General features: G+C 39.1%; 1 protein-coding gene across 1 annotated transcript in view; it reads left to right on the plus strand.

Annotated features, from left to right (window-relative positions):
• The window catches only part of CMC1 (C-X9-C motif containing 1), a 44,640-nt gene that overhangs the window by 21,008 nt on the left and 3,228 nt on the right, over positions 1 to 20,404 (plus strand). The window contains exon 3 of the mRNA XM_010712885.4: positions 18,998 to 19,088. Coding sequence (XP_010711187.1) covers positions 18,998 to 19,088 — 91 coding nt within the window. The remainder of the gene's footprint in view (positions 1 to 18,997; positions 19,089 to 20,404) is intronic.

Genomic DNA, 20,404 nt, shown 5'->3' on the forward strand with positions numbered 1-20,404 from the left:
CTATTCTTTGCATTGTGTCCTGGTCCTGATCCTCAGCACCTCATCAATACCAATGTATGCTTTATGAAATCTGCAGTTGAAGGAGCAGAGTTCTTACTTCTGTACTTTGTTTGTGAACTGAGTTGAAAAAATGTTTTTTATGCTATTAAAAAACAAGCAACAAAAAACCTACTCTAGACAGAAAAAAAAAACCCCACCAGAGTGCTATTGAAATGCTGATGTCCTCATGAAGTCCTTCAGACATTGGACAGATTCTTGGTGGTGGTCTGAATAAAAGCAGCACTTTGAATGGAATAAATAAGACAATCTGCTTTTCCAAAAAAGGCAAAAAGGGTGAAAAGGGAAAAAAAAAAAAAAAAGGGGGGGGGGGGAGAAAGGGGGGAACTTTTCAGTAACTATCCTGGAGAATGATTTCTACCATGGAGATTTTAAGATTGTTTAGGGAAGATGGTGAAACCTAAGGTTTGTGAGTTGTTTTCAGGAGCACAACAAAATGAAGTCAGCCCAAAAAGCCATTAATATCACCAGGTTAAAAGTGATGTTCAAATTTACAGGGAGAACTTTTAAGTTGAAGAAAGCGATACCCACTAAAAGTGCCACCACAGCCAACAGCTTCAAATGTTATCCTTCGTTGCCCCATTACTTTTTTCTGCCTTTGGAGTAGTAATTTGCTACAGTGAATCTGACAGCCAAGTCAAAATAATTCATAAGGCCAGTGATGAAAAATACTTTTTATTTTTTCTGGTATAAATAATCTTTGTCATTCTTCATCTGTTCTGATTTCTTCCTCTTGTTTCTTTGCTCTGTGTTTTCAATGTGTTTTTCTTAGTAAAGCTTCGTAATGTGTGTACGACTTACAGTATGCCTTCTGTTCATTATTATAGAAGCGTGACAAAAACATTGTCTGAACATACTCTTCAGTATGGAAAATCTGTGTGTTGCAGGATTTACACAAACAATATTTTATCCATGATATAACCCTAGGTATGCTTATGGAATAATAACATCTACAGTATTTGTGCCTGGTTTGTGTGCCATCTCATTTCTGACCCCTGTCAATGCAGCTTGCACAAAGGTTGAGTCTCATTATACTTTATTTCAGATGTGCAGAAGGTATTCCTATTTCTTTCCAGATTTAAGAACAGCTCAGTGAGAAAGATATTTGGAAGCAAAAGTCAACGTGATAGAAAATATTTGGCATGCTGAACGAGCCTGTAGTGCAGATAGACAGTCATGGATTCGAAGAGACGTGTCCTTTCTGCCTGACAGGAAGTTCAGGATAAAATTCTGGCAGGACATAACGCTTACAAATGCTCTTACATTATTTTAAGGCACCATTCTGCCTTATTACCTTAATGTACAGCATGTGTTTTGTTAATGAAAGGAAATTTACCACTGTTTTTTATAGGGTCAGAGAATGCATGGTGTTTTAGGTTTTGTAACCAAAGATTTAATTATTCATGTTTTAAAGAGGGTAGGTCCAAACTCAGAGCTTCTGCGCTGTCTTCAATGTCTCTATCCAGTATTCTAAGTTTAAAATATTTTGTATTACATTTGATAGTGTGTCATTACTGCTGAATGACAGTACAAAGGAGTCTTCAGTTCTCTGGAGAGCTTTGTAGCAAGTGCCCTCATCTTATCCTTTTGAAAGCTATTCTGATGTAACTAATCAGGAAATAAAAAACATCTGTATTTTTGTGTGATATATGTATTTTTGAATTTTGTACATTGAAAACAGCTTGAGAGTTGGGGAGTGGGGAGTGAGAATGGTGGAGGAAGAGAATTCACCTCCTTTTAGCAAAAGCTGTTTTGTCAATTTATTTTGATACGTTTCTGTTCAGTAACTATGAAACAAGCAGTTTTTAAATCAATGTATTACTGTTATTCTTTGTTTTGGGTAACTGTCTTATTCACTCTATCACTATGTAAACACTATATATACGTATATATATATATATATGTATAAACACTAGTTACTGACTAGGCGTAAACTTTGAGATATTCATTGTTGGGCAGAGAAAACTCATTTAATTTAAACTCCACCAAAATAATTTCTACAATTCTGTAGAAGGAAGGTGTTTAACAGAGTTGGTAATGTTTGCCTTACCTACATTCTCCCAGCATAATAGTAAATCAGGCTAATTGTTGTGATTTCAGCTTTTTCTCTTCTCGTCCTGGCTGCTTAGCCATCATCAATGCAGGAAAACATGACACGTGATAACACTTTTTTTTTTTTTAAGTTAAATATGTTAGTTCCTTTTTCTTCTAGATAGCTACTTACATATTCAAACATACATTTATTTACCTGAATTTAATTAGTATCTCATTACTGCTATGGCCAATGAAGGGTGTGCACAGTTGAAAGTATTAATACAAATATATGTTATTTATTTCTATGATAGAAAATGCTGATTGGCATGACCACAGAATAAAATTCTCTTCTGAGTGATAATTAGTTGAGCATGGGAAACTGTTACATCATGTCACAGGGAGTTCTCTTACTGCAGCTGTCCTGGTTCCAGCTGGGACGGAGTTTTCTTCTTCATAGTGGCTGGTGTGATTCTGTGTTATGGCTTTGGAAGAAGAACAGTGTTCATAAAACAGTGATGTTGTAGTTGTTGCTGAGCAGTTCTGTAAAGAGCAAAGGACGTTTCAGCTTCTCGTACTGCCCTGCCATCAAGGATGCTGAGAAAGGCACAAGTTGTGGAAGGGGGCAGAACCAGGACAGCTGGCCCAAACTGGCCAAAGGGACATTCCATACCATATGGCATCGTGCTGAGCTATTAAATTGGAGGAGGTTGGCTGGGGTGCTGCTTCTGTTTTGGAACTGGTAGGGTATCAGTCAGCGTGTGGTGAGCAATTGTGCAACACTTCTTTTATAAACATATATATATATTATATATAACTGTTATGTTTGTCTTCCAGTTCTGTTTTAGTAAATAGTCTTTACCTCAACCTATGAGTTCTACTTTTGTTTCCGATTCTCTCCCTCATCCTGCTGGGAGGGGCGAGTGAGTGAAAGGCTGTGTGATGCTGAGCTGCCTGCTGGGTTAAACCACAACAGCAACCTAATTCTGATCTCATTCTCTTAATCAAGGCTTACCGTTCAGAACCATATTTTCACTCTGATGAATAAGCTGTGGTCTCAGTGCAGAGTTGTATGTTGCAGACTTGCTATTGTGGATCTCCATTATCCTGATGTTTGAGTTGCAGTAGCCTGACTTGTCTGAAAACAAATTCTGTCACTCTGGTAAGGAGTATAAGATGCATTTCACATCAATGGTAAATTGTAACAATGATTATAGTTTCTTTATGAAGGACTGTTGTGGTCTGTAAATATACTGACAAATAAATAAACTGATCTGGCATTATTATGCATAAAACACGGATGGTTATGCTGCCAGTTTTTGTGAGGGTATTTGTTCTTTTGAAAGAAACTATGTAGAAACCCTTGATCTTTGTGAGCCTTTGCTAAGAATTCCTTTGAGCTATTTTTTCCTCCTTGTTTCAGAGCATTTCCATATAGCTTGAGAATCCCACTGATTTGTTATTGTCTTCTGTAGCAATATGAATGTCTGCAGGTTCTGTGCACATGTGGACAAGCAGAGCAGTGCCCTTCAGCTCACACCAAGACTTGGTGGAAAGAAGGGGAGAGACAGTTGATGTCTGCTATGTCATTACAAACAGACTCAGCTGGGCACAGGAGTTACCACTTCAAAATTTGAGAAGAACTGTTGGAATTGATGAAGGTTTTTGACTTTCATGGCACTAATTACTTTCCGCTTTTTTTCTTTCACTGCTATCAGCAGACCTGGACTTTACTTAAAGACTGAAGTGCAAATGAAAGTGTTTTCTGGATCCAGACTAATTTGCTATCTTATTTCCTGCTTTATTACTTTTTTTTCTGTTTGCCCATAAATACTTACTGAATAGAAGGCTGAAAGCTGAAACCATAGTATGTAGGGGTAAACAAGCAAATAATCCCAACATTATACTTAAATTCATAAATGTGGGACTCATGACCAACCTGCTGTACAAGAAAGCAGATGCCATGCAATAAATTAATATTAGGCTGAATAATAAAGGGCTTTAACGCAAAGAAAGTGATTTCAGACTTTCATATGCTTGTTTTCTCTTTGTTTAAAGGAGGCCCTTGCATGTGTTTTCTTTCCTTTATTCTTTTTCTGTGCACATTTGAGCTTTGTTGGGTTGAGCACTCAGTCTCTGGTTGGGCCGTTGTGATTAACTTACATTAAATAGGCAGCAGTAATGTGATTTGAGAATGAAAAGGATTCATTTCTTCTAAATGAGGGGAAAAAGACAAGGTTGAAGGAAATAGTTTACATAATCTGTAAACTAGTTAAGGAACTGAATATTTATGCAGGTTGAAATTGACGCTTAGTTGCCCTCTAGGGGTTTTACATTAATACAGCATATGCTAGCTTTTGGGTGATTTTTTTCTTTCAGAATAAAGGTGAGAAGAAGTCTTTGGAAAAACTTACATACTGACAAATCTGTGGTGGTGGAGGCATGTGTGCATCTGCATTCAGCAAGAAAAGCTCATTTTGTTCAGAACCTGGAAAATGGAGATCTTTGGTCAGATTGTGCTCTTAGAATTTCAGATCAGTAGAGAAGCCACACATGGTCATCACGTCTTGGATCCCAGCCAGGAAAGGTCCCCACGTGGGAATCAAAATGCATTCCCAAGAAAAAAAAAAAGTCCTAGGTAGACCTGGGAGACAAAAGAAAGTTGCACGGAGATGTAACGCTACTGCTGGGAAGGTCACACCTACTTTCAGTTCCTGCTTGTATCCTAGCCTGAATGCTGCTTCTGTTGGAGTTCTTGGTGTCTGCCGCCTCCACTGTCCAGTGCACAGGGTCCTTCTGCCACATCTGGTCTTGGCAGGATGGGAATTATGTTTGTGGATCCTGTGACTGACATTGTTAGAGCTCTGACTTCCCTTTCTCTTGTCACTGTTACGGACTTTGTCATGTTTCTTAGCAAGCAATTAACAAAAACTTCAGTATTTTCTGTTTCTTTAGGTAGCATGTATGTCATGGGTAGAGTCTTCATGCCATGGGAAGAAATGGGACTAAAATGGCTTCTAAGCTAAAGCCATTTTATTTTTCTCATCTGAACTTTCAATATCTCATTTGCCAGTGATTTTGTAGCAGATCCATTGCTAACCTGTATTTAAAAAATAACCTTGCTCAGTGCTATCTTCAAAGTGCAGTTGTATTTCTAAGTATGGAAACCACATTTGTGATTTTAGCTATTTCTTTCATAACGGTAGTAAGACTGTATTACTCTAAAATGTTTTTGCATCAAAAGCAAGATACTTTGAGCAGGTGGACTTAAACAAGCAGCCTCTTCCAAGCTTGAGCACCTGTGCATGCAGCTGGAGGAACAGTAGTCAACTGTTGCAAGTTGGAGTATGTCCCCAAGGCTTTGTTATACCCAAGTCTAGATTAGTCCCATTAAATTTTATGGCATTACACCAATTTTTATGCCATTTGCTCGGAAAGCCTTACATTGAAGAATGGTTTCTCCTTCAGAAAGACTTCCACAGCTGGCAATTCATGGTTTTCCTTTTTTCACACAGCATTTTTGTCAAAAGCTTGTTTGTAAATCCTCTGCTCTCAAATATATATTTTTTTAATTGGCTTTGAAATTATAAACATAGCTGTAGAGAAATGGCCATGTCTCTTAGTGTCTCCTTATAATCAAATCTAAACTCCCCAACACATGCAGAATTCTTTAGCCTGGTGCTGTTTATGATAGCCAGCAGCATCACAGACGTAGTTGCTTGGCTCTCTCTGCCATATGGTTGGGTATCGCCGCTTCTGTCTGATGCTTCCTTGTCAAAACAAATTCGTGAGCAGAGCTTTGTCATCCACTGTTTTCATCTTCATTTCTGGTCCGTGCCCAAACTGTCTGTGCAGTCAGTGATTTCTGGAAGCCACTTATCAGACCATGAGATGTATCAGGGTGCGGGTGGTGTTTGTATTTTGGTTTGTTTTCTTCCTTTGCCTTTGTCAGTTTCCATCTGTGATTAGGAACACCTGAGGTGCTTGCCCTCTTTTTACAAGTTTTTGCTCCAGCACGGCCAAGTGCTCTCCAAGTAGGATTGTAATAAATTGTGTATCTTGCATTATTCTAAGTAGCATTAGCTTCATGTGTTTGGTGCAGTATCTCTGAAAGGTTTGAAGATAGTATGCATTCCTAGCTCTGGTATAGCATGCGCCAGGAGGAAATTTCTGAAGTGGAGAACTGTAGTCACTCTGTTCCTGTAAGGCAAGTGGGAAACTAGTTGTGTAGTAGCTGGGTAATTTGCCTTGGCTACCTGAGGTTAGTCAACAGGTAGCTTAGTGAGCACCTTTTAACCCTGGAACTTGATGTCTTACAAAGTCTGTAGCAAGTCTCAGTAATAGAAAATGTGTGTAGCTGACTGTGCAGTGCAGTAACCGGGCGGACCAGTGATGGGGTTGGCTTAGCACACGAGATGCAGTCACTCTGTGGCAGGAACCTTGTGAATATCTGTGTTGATCTGGAAGAGTGGAGTTGCTGAGGGCTGAGCACAGCTGCAGTGCTTGCAGAGAGTTTATCAGGATTCCACAAAAAACGGAGTTTGTAATGTGTTCTCATTTCAAAAGTCCTTTGTGCAACACTTTCAAAGATACAGGGAGTGAATAGTGACTGGATTATTTTCTGGTATTAAACTGTTTTTAATATTCCATTTATCCCAGTCAGCTTGCTTAAAGCAAGTACTGATATACAGAAAATGAGGAGTATGCATTAAACTGTTATTACCAAATTTATAAAACTGATATATTAAAAACGTTTGATCTTGCTGAATTTTCATAATGTGTTTTCTTGTCATCATTAAAAAATCTCTTTAAAAGCGTGACATGAATAGGGAAGCGTAACGTTCTGGCTGCCTACCTGGTCAGTGATGCATATTCTTTTGAAAGAGAATGACACTGTGGCCACCATTGCAAAGGGTCTTCAGTATAAAATTCAGAATGCAGAAGCACCACTAAACCTTTTTTCCACTAAAGTTATGCTTCTAGTTATGTTGTCCTTAAAAAATGCGGAATAGTCCTTATTCAGCACAAATGCTTCCCACACCTTCACACCTGTATGCACTGAAGACTACTAAATAAAAAAGAGGAAAAAAAAAAAGAGAAGGAGACTACAAACATACTGTAAGCCAAGGTTGAGTACATGGTAGCGTGTTCTGGAGGTGTTGGAGTGATGGTTGAGACTGTAGGAAGATTGTAGGAAGAATTGTCACCTGTAAGGAAAGGTCACTTCTAAGGAGGGTGAGTGTATTGATCTTCAGTACGGTACCATTGTGGGAGTTCAGCTGGCCTGTGTTTTTGGCCCTGTTCTGCAGCCTCCAACCCTCCAGCTGAGATTTCACTTTTAAGGGATATTTCGTTTCATTCGGAGAGCGGAGGAAAATAAATAATAATAATAATAATAAAAGATCTTTGAGTTAAAACGGTGTTTTTGGAAATGCAGGGAATTGAACTTAGGGGGAAGAATGCATCTCTGAAAGAACAGGCTGTGAGGTCGAGCTGGTGTTACGATGGAATAATTGCCTCCTTGAGAGTCACGTAAATGACCTGCTCTATCTCCACCGTGTGGTAGAAAGACATTGCTGCTATTTGTGCCACTCGCAGTGAATCTGGCTTATTTATAAATAGATCTTTTTATTCAGAGTTCAGCTAAGGAGTCAGTCGTTACGGGGTGTGTTGTTGCTTTGAATCATCCGGTATGCTAACTTCTCAGCTGTCCCCGAGTGGCTCAGCAGCTCCTGAAGGAGCTGGGAGGATGAGCAGCGACGAGGCGACTTTGTGCTGCTCAAGCTGGATGCACTTGTTTATATAGGAGCAGGCAGTGACAGACAGTAGCCATGGGGGAACTTGCATTTGTTCCAGTTCTGCCTCTTCCAGCGTCTGGTATGGTAACACTTGATGTCAGGGATACTTACTACAGGCTGGGAGGAAAATTAGATCAAGTCAGTCTTAAAGGAAGCAGTTGTTTAAAAACAATGTAGTTTAAGTGGGTGGCTATGCTTGCTGGGCATGGTTTACCTGAAACCTTAAGTATAAGGCAATACTTGTACCTGACAGGAACATTCCTAAAGCAACAATCTTTAGCAGGAAAATAATGATTTACCCACATAAACTGTTTCATAGCAATATATTTTCTTTGCTTAAAAGGATTTATGTTTTTTTTAATTATTTTCAAGGGGAGGACAAAAGGGTTAGTTTGTCTTGATAGATCTACCTAAATAGCCCGGTGGGATGTCATCTGTGAGCACTTAAATCTCCCTTGCCTGAGATAGCACAGTCACTGTAAAGCCTTACACAGAATAGTTGTGCCCTTGTGATTTCTTCTGTCTTTTTTCTTGTGAGGGCATAACCCTCATCTCTGTAATGCTGTACTCTGGGTGTGTTGCTTAGTCAGGGGTGGGAGGACGTGTCTTACTGTTTCTGTGTTTGGTGTAGAATACACATGTGTATTTTGTGTATATGCATAAACTTCTAGCTATGCATGTATGTACACTTAGAGATGTGTGTATGTATACACGTGTACATACATGCACTTACAGCTGTGTGCGTATGTATGAATATGAAATAACGCTGACAAATGTGTTAATCCAGCATGAGAGATCAAATCAGGTTGCACCTACTACCCTAAAGTTACCAGTAGGTATTGCACTGCACCATCTCTATCAAAGCTCTGTTTGCTGTTTGAGTCTATATTCTCTTGAGATAAATGCATATTACTGATAAATTTTATGTCTGCAACAGTATTTTGTCAACATTCAGCAACAGTCAGAAAAGTACTACCTGAAATTCGAAGGTGTACTTTTTTTTTAACCTTCTTTACTGGCTGTGTGATTACTTAGGAAACCATTTTCCCTGGTCAAGCTTCATTTGTGCATTCAGAATTCTTATTAAACTGAAAACTAACTTTAACCTTTCCACCCCTCATACCACAAGAGTCATTTTGATCAGACCTCGTGTGTTAGTACTGACACAAAAGTAGAACAAGAAAAGCTGACTTGTCCTTGTCCTAGCACTGGGACTAAGAGCTGCAGAAAATGCCATGAGATTGCATGTATATATATCTTTTTTTTTTTTCTTCCAGAACTCTGATTTTAACTCAAATTACTCCAACCTGGCATATTTTTTGTTATCAGTTGGAGGATGGTTTATGTATTTTTTTGTTGTACTGATTGTGCTGGCATGAGTTACTGTGCTTGGCTCTGTCTTTGTTGGCCTTTTTGTTCAAAGTGAAACAATTCCCACCTCTCTTACATTTGTTGCTTTTTATTTTTATTCACCGTCTCTTATTGCTCACTATGAAATTAGAAAGAAGAGATTCCAACAGTCTTCTGTGGGCTAGTGTGGGTTAATTGATGTGGACAGAAGTTCTTCCCTGCTGCTGCCTGGGGCATTCCCTTGCTTTTGGGTTTCTGGCTATGCCTCTGACAAACAACCACAATTCTGAGTCTGAATGTGAGCAAATTTTAGATGTCACAACATGGATAGTGAGTCCAGTGAGAGAGGTTCCCTCAGTGCTAGCCTCTGCATCATGTGGGAATGGGCATATGGCCTTGTCATTCACCGCTTCATTGATTTATTTATGAGTATGTGGTGCTAGTTTCTTAAACTCTTTTTATTTCTCACTCCCAGAAATTCAGTCAGAAATTCAGTCTTTAATGATTGTTAGGTTCAAAAATAACAAAAGCCCTGTTAAAATTCTATAACAAAAGCAAAGACATCTGTTCGGATTTAGGAGATAGTGGAGAATCCCTACATGCTCTACACGTGTTTTCAGAATTGACATGGGAGGGTTGTTTTTTTTTAATACATAACTTTTGGATAGGTTTAAAAACAATTTAAGACATTGACTTCCTGTGTTCATTTGAAAAACCTCCTTACAGGCCTTAAATTAAGAACTCTTGCTGGATGACCATACCATGTAACTTACATGTGTTCAAGAGTTGAAAATGTGCAGCACTTCCTATACTAGGTTAAGGACCATTTTTTTTCAGCTGATCTCTGAGACTTTGGAGCTTGCTGCTTTGGGGTTACCTCAGTCATTCACGAGCGTTGTTTGCTCTGTCTGCAGAGCCAGCCTGGATTCTTGTTTCGGAACCATTTCTCTTAGTTAACTGCACAGATCATCTCTTAGTGTTGCAGCTACAGTTGACCTGCTGTCACAGTGCTTCTAAGAGCAAGTAAGTGGATTATTTGAGGTGAAGGGGAACAAGACAACAAAACCAAACATTTCTGATGTACACAGAGTGCCTTTCCTGCCTTCTGCTTCGTCCTATTGCAGCTATGCCAAAGAATTGTCAGAGCGAGAGTGGCTGTACAGGCAGGTCTTATACGTCCAGCCAAGGGATACTTTGAGGCCAATTAATTTTTGCAGCAGGATTTTGAAAACTTGTTAATGAAAAAAGCATCTGTGGTATGACAAATAACCACAGTTGCAGTAGTTGTGACTTCTACAGTTGTGACTCAGTATCTGAGACACTGACTTGAAGCAAGCCAGGGGCAGATATACATTGAAGGAATTCAAGCTAGTGTATGCCTTTTTGGTACTGGGGTGATTTTTTTCCTCTTTCTTCCTCCCCTTATCTTGGTCTGAACTAACAAGTTTCCTACTGTGCAAGTGATTGTAAGTGTTTTGAAAGGCATGTGAGAAGTTTTTGCTTCAAGGTATAAGCCTAGCTTACAGTTGATAGGGGTTAGGAACAGACTTCACTTGAGGAAATGCTATTCCATAATGTAGACTTACTGGCACTTTTTTTTTTTTCCCCTGTAGCAGCAGCTGTTACTGACTTCTGAGAAAGATGATAAGAAGGACAAATGGGTCCTTTGTCTAATCCAGTATGTCATTTTCTCATCTTTAATTGTAAATGTCCCCTGGAGCAAAGTCTTCAGCTTTGTTTCTAGGATATTGCTAACACATCTTCTTTACCCCAGGGCAGTGTGTTTAGAGAAACAGTTTCTAATTTGGGGGAAAATACTTGCCCTCTGTGTTTCCCCAGTTGTGCTGTCTGGCTTCGTGGCAGTTCTGTTTGCTGTATGTTTACTTCTTAATCACTGGGTGAGTGACTTTTCAACATTTCCTAGCAAGGTATGCTGTAATGTAATGGAGGATCCTGTTTGCATAGTGTATTTTAAGGCAGAGCTGGTGTTTTCCACAGCGAGCACTGTGAAGAAGATTGGTCAGAAGTGATCATTCACATGATCAATATCCCTTCTCTAAAATGCCTTGGTTCCTGCAGTCGTGTCTCCTTCCCAGTCCTGCAGCATGTGCTACTACTGATGGATCATCTGCCCCACTATAGAGTTGGCAGCATGCTGGAGCTATAAGACCTGAAATGGAGCAGGTTTCTGGGGAGGTAGTGATGAGCAGGATAACAAAAAATATATGATTATTTGTATTTTTTATCAAATACTTGTGAAAACATAGTATTTGATCTGATAACAGAGGTTCACTTGAAAGAATCAAGGTTATTTTATGTCAATTTTCTGTTTGCCCTATATAAGGTGCATTTAATTATTTTTTTGCTATCTTCCACTATTCAAATTAATCTGAGTCTTATATATATTGTTGGTCAAATTAGAATAATTCTTTAATCAGCTGTGTTAGGCATGCCATAGTAGACTAGAACAGGAAAGCTACTCCTGGCATACTGACGATGCACATATTTTATTTGTTATTGTAATTTAAAAGTAAAATCATAAATATTGATTTCTACTTGACTGGAGAGATGATTTACTTTGAATATCAGACTGATCTTAATCAGGTGAGAATTAATTGAGTTGGAGGTATTAGATATTCAGTGATGTTAACTGAACCATGATCAATCTACAGAGAAGCTTTCTTTTGTACTGTGTTAGAAATATCAAATAGCTTGTACTCTACTATGTAAAGCAATCTTTTCATGTTCATCCTACTTCTTCCTCTGGCTCATTAAATACGCCAGTAATCTATTCTGTGCATACTGAGTAATCTTCAAAGTAACAAGCTAATAAATCACGATTTAATACAAAATTAAAAGCATAACAACTTCACCGTAAAATGCTGCTGATGAAGTTTTGTCATTTTAATGATTTCGTGGACATTTCACAAACATATTTAAAATTGTGTCCTTATTTACACTGTAGCAGAACTGTTTTCCCTGTCTTTCTACCACTGACTCCCAAATCCCCCTTATTACTTGGACACCTTTTCTCCTCCCAGTGGTAAAGCTCAAGGACTGATCCATCCTGATCTTGGGCATAATTATTCCCTCTTTTTCGCAGGGGAAGAAACCTACCCCAGGAATAGAACATAAGCCTGGTATGGATCATGATACAAGCTTTTTTTTTTTTTTTTTTTTTTTTTAAATTATTTTAAGAGTGTGATAACAGTATCATAAGTGTTGAGAAAATATAAATGGTGAGATAACACCTCTGTAGGACTTTCTCTTAAGTAGTAAAATTGTAAAATCTTTAAATAAACCAAAGCCAAACCCGAGAGGATCAATTTATCTCTATAATGCAGAATATTTCGTTTGTTTTATGTACAAGAACATCTGCAAGAGAGATACATAATGATGGCTGATAAAGGACCATTTTGATATTATTCTAATCACACAATATTTTGCAATATGAGTGCGTGGGTAATGTTATGAATCTGCAATAAAAGGACATTCAAAATGGCCTTCAAATGACAGTTCATAGAATAAAATAAAAATAATGATGATCAGTCAGTGTTTTATTTTCAACCCATTTTCCACTCTGCTCACTGCCTGGAGATGTCACAGTTAGTTTTTGTTCTTTTCTTGCTTTGTGTATGGAAAGGCTTTCATGTGTACCTAAAGAAATGATTATCTGTTTTTTAAAAAAGCTATTTGAAGTATAAATAAACAAAATAAGAAATATTATTAAAAAATCCCCACAAATATAATGTTTTTTAAAATTTCTATTCAATCTTTATGTGTAACTGAAACTTTTGCTACAGTCTGACACGGATCCTGCCAGCTCACTTTGCATGCAGCACAGAGAAGAGATTTGTCTATCTTTATTTGAGGCTGGAGGAGGATGGTGTCGATAGGCTGCATAAAAAAACTTGTATTTTAAAAATTGTGCTTTATTTTTGTGGTCCACTGTTTGTATATCTGCAGACACTGGGATTAAGAATGTTAAATTTAACCTTCAATGTGGTTTAATGGTGTGGAAGAAAATCATTACGTTGCAGAGCTGGGACAAGTTATGCCAGGTGTTGATTTGTCCTTTAAGTTAAAATCCTTGAAGTTTTGATTCTCATCATTTAGAAGCAAATATTTCTTGAACCTATAAATATTTTCTAAAGTAAAAATGGGCAGTGCCCTCAATTATTGTTTTCTTTTTTTGTTGAATTATGAACTGTGTGTCCCAGGACAGGTGCCAGTGGAATTTCACCAACTTTGTTGTAACTAACCCTCTGGTAATGTATCTAATCTTTTAAACTTTGAAAATCATGTCTTTAATGTGGCAGATATTGCGTGTGCTTCAGTATCTGTTGGGATAGATGGGAAAATCACTCATTCAGTCTGTCTTCAGTCCAATATAAATGAGAATTACTCAGTTTCACTTCGATTTCCATCAGTTTCCCATATTAGCTTGTAATCAAGCAATAAAAAGAACTGGAGGAGGGGAAACTACTCAAAAATTATTAAGAAAAACATTCCTTTAAAATACTAATGATTTTTAGTAGTGAGGCTGTGGCAAGGTGGGGGTTGGCCTCTTCTCCCCATTAACAGCAATAGGACAAGAAGGTCCTGAAGGTGTGCAATAAATGCGTAGATGTGGCGCTGAGGGACACAGTGTGCGTGGTGGTGATGGGTTGATGGTTGGACTTGGTGATCACAGCCAATTTCCATTACAAGTGGCAGGTACCTGCAGGATCTGTCCTTAACCTGTGCATAGAGCATTCAGTGATGGACATATGTAGATATCGTGGTAGAGCCTTATCAGGGCTCCTTTTTTGGAGCACAAGCTTGTTTTCCCCATAGCAAGGCATTTTCACTCCACCCCTCATTTCCTTTAACACACATTCTGTCCTGTTCTGCTCCTCAACCAAACACTGCCAGCTTTAAAACAATGTCTCTGTTTGTCTTTATTTTTCATCTCTTTATAGCTCAATTTCAGTTCAGCCATATTGCAACAAAAGTTAAAACACCCCAGTTCCTAAGAGGGCTGAAAAATCTTGTTTGTTTGAAACATTCTTGCTTTGTTACAACCTGCACCGAATTTGCAGATGGCCTGAATTTGCATCTAGTTTCACTGCTGCCTGAGGTTCTACTGCGGTAGATCGCTGCTTGCGTGCAGAAGGAAAACACTGTTTCCTTGCACAAATTTGCAAAGTCATGGAAAGCCATTTGCCAGAATGGTAAAAATGGGACCGTGCGTAAGATTTTTAAGAGATCAGTTCTGCTGTGAGAGAGCAGTTGTTGTTCGTATGACATGCGGCAGTGTCAGGAAGTGGGCTCGTTTGGAGCACGGGGTTGGTGTTCCTGCAGGTCTGAGTTGTCCTTGTGGCTGTTAACATGTCGAACTGCAGTGGGTTTGTCATTAGATCCTGTGCTATCTGCTCCCTCTGTCCTCTGGTGTGCACCCCAAGCTTTGGTCTACAGTCAGACAGTGCTTGAGTGAGGAATGTGTCCATTGTGAGATCACAGAGATGGAGATGACTTCTTGATTTGAGATTGTACACAGCGCTCCAGATACCATAATGTTTGCACTCTTTGTGCTGATCAATACTGAGATGTTTTGGTCAATGAAAGAACTGTGAGCAAGACAGAGCATAATTAAAACAACATTCTCCAGAATCTGGCGAGGTTTCTGGTGAACACTTGTAACTAGACTGTCTTGAACCACAGGCCTTACGTGGCTGCTACAGGAAGGGATTTTGAAGCACTGGAAATCAGAGGAAAAGAGGGCTAAGTTTTATGTGCTCGTGTGGGAACGCCTGATACCTTTCAACCTGCTCTTTCTTTGCCTCTGTTGTTACAGATCTGTGGAATGGATGCAGTAAGCAGTGTTACTACTTGGTAGCAGTGCTTCCTGGTTGCCTGGCCATAGCTGCGCGTGGGGCTCCTGAAGGCAGGCAGTGCTTTCAGTTGTAGCTCAGGTTCTGTTCACCAGGACTTTGCACCTGTAGCCAATCCAGATGGGTGGGCTAACAAGTGAGAGGGACCTCCCGTTGTCTACGGTGGTTTTTTTACTTCACAGTTTCCAGGAGGAATGATTACTACAGAAAAATTGCACAGCACTTAGGGCAGTGCCTGTGGAGAGTAGAAATCAAACTGATCACTACATGAACTGTAAGCTTTCTGATGTTTTGCAGAAAAACAGGGCATTTTTAGAAATGTGATAATAGGTATGAATTTTCTGAGATGCTGATGTAGGGACATTCAATGTAAGCACTCCAGGAAACAAAAGAAAAAAAAGTCACCTGTAAAAGCTAAAGAACATTTTGATAATCTAATAGTATGCTTCTTATATTGCTCTGAGCTTGTGCTGCTTCATAAGCTTTAGCTGTTCAGAGTTTTCTCAAAGTTGTGCACGTGCATTTGGATGATTTGGGGCCTGAAGCTAAACCACACATCACATGAGAACTGAGAAATCAAGCTTCATTGTTAATACGTATCTTTGAGCACAAGTTACTGTGTCTTTCCAATTAAGTAATTAACTAGTTAATTTAATTGCAGTTTTGCGGTGTACTTTCATCTGGTACATTTTCAAGTAGAATGTGGTTATAGAACCAGCATCTGATGTTAGGAGTTGTGTTTGTTTAAATGTTCACCAGTAGCATGTTCAAATGGGTAAGATGCCAGTTATTTGCAGTGTTTTGCAAAGGTGAATTTAAGTTTGGCAGGATAACGACACCACTGTCATTGACACTTCAAGCAGGAGAAGTGTTGTGGGTCTTTTTTTTTTTTTTTTTTTTTTTGTAGGTTAATTATCAAAAGCTTCCTATAGCCTGGGGTTGCTTGCCTCTGTTGGGTCACTTTCAAGTCATTGGTATCCATGATGCTAGGAGGTGTGCTTTGCCCCACTGACTTCATAGATAGATTAATGTCTGTTTTAGAGGGAAAAGGACAAAGGTTTGAGCAAAAGGTAGGATTTTATCTTGCTGGTTTTTATTGGCAGTAATCTCTGACTTCTGAAGGGCTTGGATAGTATGCCCTACGAGGAGCAACTGAAGGAACTGAGGCTGTTTAATCTGGGGAAGAGGAGGCTGATTATTGCTTTCTTTCAGTATCTGAAAGGTGCTTACAGCAAGAGCGGGGTTGGACTCTTCTCACTGCTGACAGCTGACAGGATGAGGGGAAATGGCCTTAAGTTGTGCCAAGATGAGTTTATGTTGAATATCAGGAAAAAACATCTTTACAGAAAGGGTTGTTAAGCACTGGAATAGGCTCCCCAGGGAGGTGGTTGAGTTACCATGGATGTGTTTAAAAACCATTTGGATGTGGTGCTCAGGGACATGACTGAGCCGAGGGTTGTTAGAGTTAGGGTAGTATGGCTAGGTTGCGGTTGAATTTGATGATCTTTAAGGTCTTTTCCAACCTGAGCAATTCTATGATTCTGTAATTCTATGTAAGTTTTGATTTGCAGAATTATTGTACGGGATGAACAATTACTAGGCAAATCCAAAACCTCAACTAAACGTCTAGAAGATACAAAAAGGCAAATACAACTCTATACTACTGTTTTACATTCATGTACATATGGTTGATAACTTGCAGGTGTTGGAGGGCTCTTCTTGATTTTCAGCACAAATTGAGAAGGTATATTTTTTACACACAGTTGAAAGAATGGCAGTGATACCTGTCTGATTGTTGTAGTTTAGCCCTGGCAGCAGCTCAGCACCAAGCAGCCACTTGCTCACTCTCCCCAGGTGATATGGGGAAGAGAATCTGAAAATGTGAGGAATTCTGTGTTGAGATAAGGGCACATTACTGGGAAAAGCAAAGGCTGCGTATGCAAGCGAAGAAAAACAAGGAAATAGCTTGCTGCATCCCATTGGCAGGCAGCACTTCCAGGAAAGCAGGGCTCCTCACACAGAGTTACTTGGGAAGACAAATACCATCACTCTGAACATCCCTCCTTCCTTTTTCTGTACCCGTAGCAGTTGCTGAGCGTAGCACCAAGTCAGCAGTCCTGGCTGTGTCCCCTCCCAGCTGCTTGTGCATCCCCAGCCCTTTGCTGGCAGCACAGTAGGAGGAGCTGAAAGTCCCTGGCTCTGTGAGCACTGCTCTGCAACGACTAAAACATCCCTCTCTTTCCACCACTGTTTTCATCAAAAATCCAAAATGCGGCATCAAGTGAACCTCTGTAGCAAAAATTAACTCTCCCAGCCAAAGCCGTGAAACTGATCATTGTGCATAAAAAGTGGGATATTCTTGTTTGAATGGATGAAATAGAAGCTTTTGGACAAAACAGGAAATCAATGCATCGAGCATATATATTCACATTAGGTGGAGTATTTGTATCCACAGTGTATGCAAACACAGTGTAAATATATATTGAGTATAGATACAGCTACCCTTTGCATTAAGTTTTGATGTTACTGGATTAGCTGTAAGTTTTACTAAAGATGTTTGAGCATAACAATTTTTATATGACCTAAATTTGTTGCATTTCAAATAATTACCAAGAAAATCTTGGATATTAAGAAATGGGAGGAATTCTGGAAAGAACTTTGTTTTTTATTTGGTTGCTGGTTCATGTTTCACTTTGTCTCTGTACTTTTTCCACCTGTTAAATGCATGTAGTTGCTAACCTAGAGTCCTCATAAGAAAATAATTTGAAATCTCCTAATATGATGTAACAGCTAATTATTATCTAGTTTATTATTTATTGAAACATCTGTATAGAATGCTGGTAACAGGACATAATTTGAGTTACCCCCAGATGAAAAAATATACATATACAAACCAACAGCCTTACACATTACTGGGCTTCTTCTTTAGTCCCCAAATCTGTTTCTGTCTCTGTATCTCACTGACTTGTTCTTTAAGTCTCAAGGCCCTTGAGACTGCCTGTGTACTGACATTTCATTGAGCAAAAAGGTACAAGATCACTTTTCCTGGGAAGAGGCTGATGAATATCTCTCCTCCCTTTTATATTCTCTTGTTCCAAAGATTGTGATTCCAAGAACTTTGAAGGTGGTCAGTATTTTCAGGGACTGACCTTTCTTGGCCGTTTGGACTTCAAAGAAGATCTGTATTGAAGAACACCTAAAGCTGCCACATGACACAGAGAAGATGCCAGTCCTCTGGGGAGCAGTGCAGTGCCATAGATCACCACCTGACAATCCCAGCTGATAAACTAACTGCTGACTTTCTCCCTGCACTCCAGAAGAGAACCACGACCTCACAGTTTTTTGTCTTGTATCCCAAAGATGCCTTCTCAGGAGGCGATTGGCAGTGACATTTCTTTGAGACAGTAGTTGCTGTCAGCATTACTCCGCTCTTAATTTGTAGATATAAATGTACTTTAATTATTCCAAAATAATTCTTTCACTGAAGAGGAAATGCTAACAATCTTGGCTTACCTAATTCTTCATGCTTCCTTTTGTTTTGCTGCAGTAGCCCTGAATAGTCAATATGAAAAGCAGTCTAAGAATCATGGATTTGCTGCGAGAGTAGCTTCATAAATGTGTTAGTATTAGCCATAGCAGTGTGTGCACACATTACACGATATTAGGGGAGATCCTAATTAGAATCTTGTTGCTAAACAGGCTACAAAGATCTTATAAACAGTATAAGGCTCCAGGCCAACCATGGCTATGTTAATAATAAATCAGGTCTGATTTGTGAGGTTTTTTTTATTTCTACTTTTTCCTGTGGAAAAGCATACACACAAGGATTTTTTTTTTTTTTTTTTTTACTGTCATTTTTCTAATTTTAATCTTTTTGTTTTTCTGCAGCATTTACTAAGTGTTGCAAAGAAACTGGTTTCCTTATGGTGGTAAAGTGTCGGAAAGAGAACACAGCACTGAAAGATTGCCTCGTTGGCTAGTAAGTCCTTTCTGAGTCTTTGTTTCACTCCATGTTTTTGGCTGTACTAATGTAGAATTGAATAGAAAATTTAGTATTTCTAAGAAGGGTTTTGCTAACCTTGTGACTTTGCTGTTTTTTTTTCTGAAAATCATCTCTTTGCTTTAGAAGAAAGGATGGTGGTCAGGGCTCTACTTGACTAGAGTTTCTTAATTTCATTAAGAAAACTCTCCTATGGCTAAAAATGCTTTCTTGCATTTAAATATTGCTGACGGATCCAGAATTTCAGCCCCAGTGAAATGCAGCCCTGTACTCAGTGTGCAGAATTGAGGATGTGGGTGAATGGTAGAAGCACAGTCTCTTATAGAAACTGGATAAGTTCATTCCGGTTTTGCTTCTTGAACTGTCTTTCAATGTTTATGGATATTTTATGGATTTAAATGTCTCTTTTTGAAGTCTAATATACCCACAGTGTCACTAGGCTGAAGTTATTCTTGGACTTCTTTGTGTGGAGTTGGTGTTCTCTGAGCTTGATGTGGGTGGGGGTGGTTTGGGTTGTGATAGAATGCATGTCATACATACCCTGCTAAACCAGAACTTTATGTTAAAAGCCTTTAATGTAATGATAGGTTGAGTTTGATGTCTGAGAATTAATTTAAAAAGATGCAGCTACACAAGAGTTCAAGCCTAACTGCAGTGGGAACTCAAAGTTATTCAGTTCTATTTGTCTGTAACTCCATACCTTGAATTCTACCTTTTTTTAGACAAAGAAACAAACAAAAACAGACAGCACAAAAAAATATGTACTATGGAAAAATATTTAGTGCTTGAATCATTGGACTTAAAATTACAAGTCAGCTGACAAAATTAATGATCAAGATACTATGAGTATTGCTCTGAAAGTAATGCCTCCTAAGTTATTATGATGGCCCACAAGGTCAGATGTAGATGGTGGCAGTATGGCAGAAGCTGAACCTTCCTACCGGTACTCCATTACATGTTATTGCCATGAGACAGATGGCAGCAGAGGGGCAGTCTGACAGAATGGCATCTGACATGGAAGTGTGTAAGAAGCAAAGGGGTGGAAGTAAATTCCTCCATGCAGAAAAAAATGGCGCACATTGACATTCATAGTTATGGAGCCCAAACAGTGGACATGAGCACAGTGAGGCAGGGGGTGCTGTGTTTCAGCAGTGGTGAGAGGGATGTGAAAGACAGGCCACATTCTAGATGGCCATGCACCATGAAATGAAGAGCATCTCAGTCAACCCATCCACATGAATCGTGACCAGGGAAATGCATATAGAGCTGAATATTGGTTTCAGTGCATTGGAAAT

This window comes from Meleagris gallopavo, chromosome 6, assembly GCF_905368555.1.
Source record: "Meleagris gallopavo chromosome 6, MGAL_WU_HG_1.1, whole genome shotgun sequence".
NCBI lineage: Eukaryota > Metazoa > Chordata > Aves > Galliformes > Phasianidae > Meleagris > Meleagris gallopavo.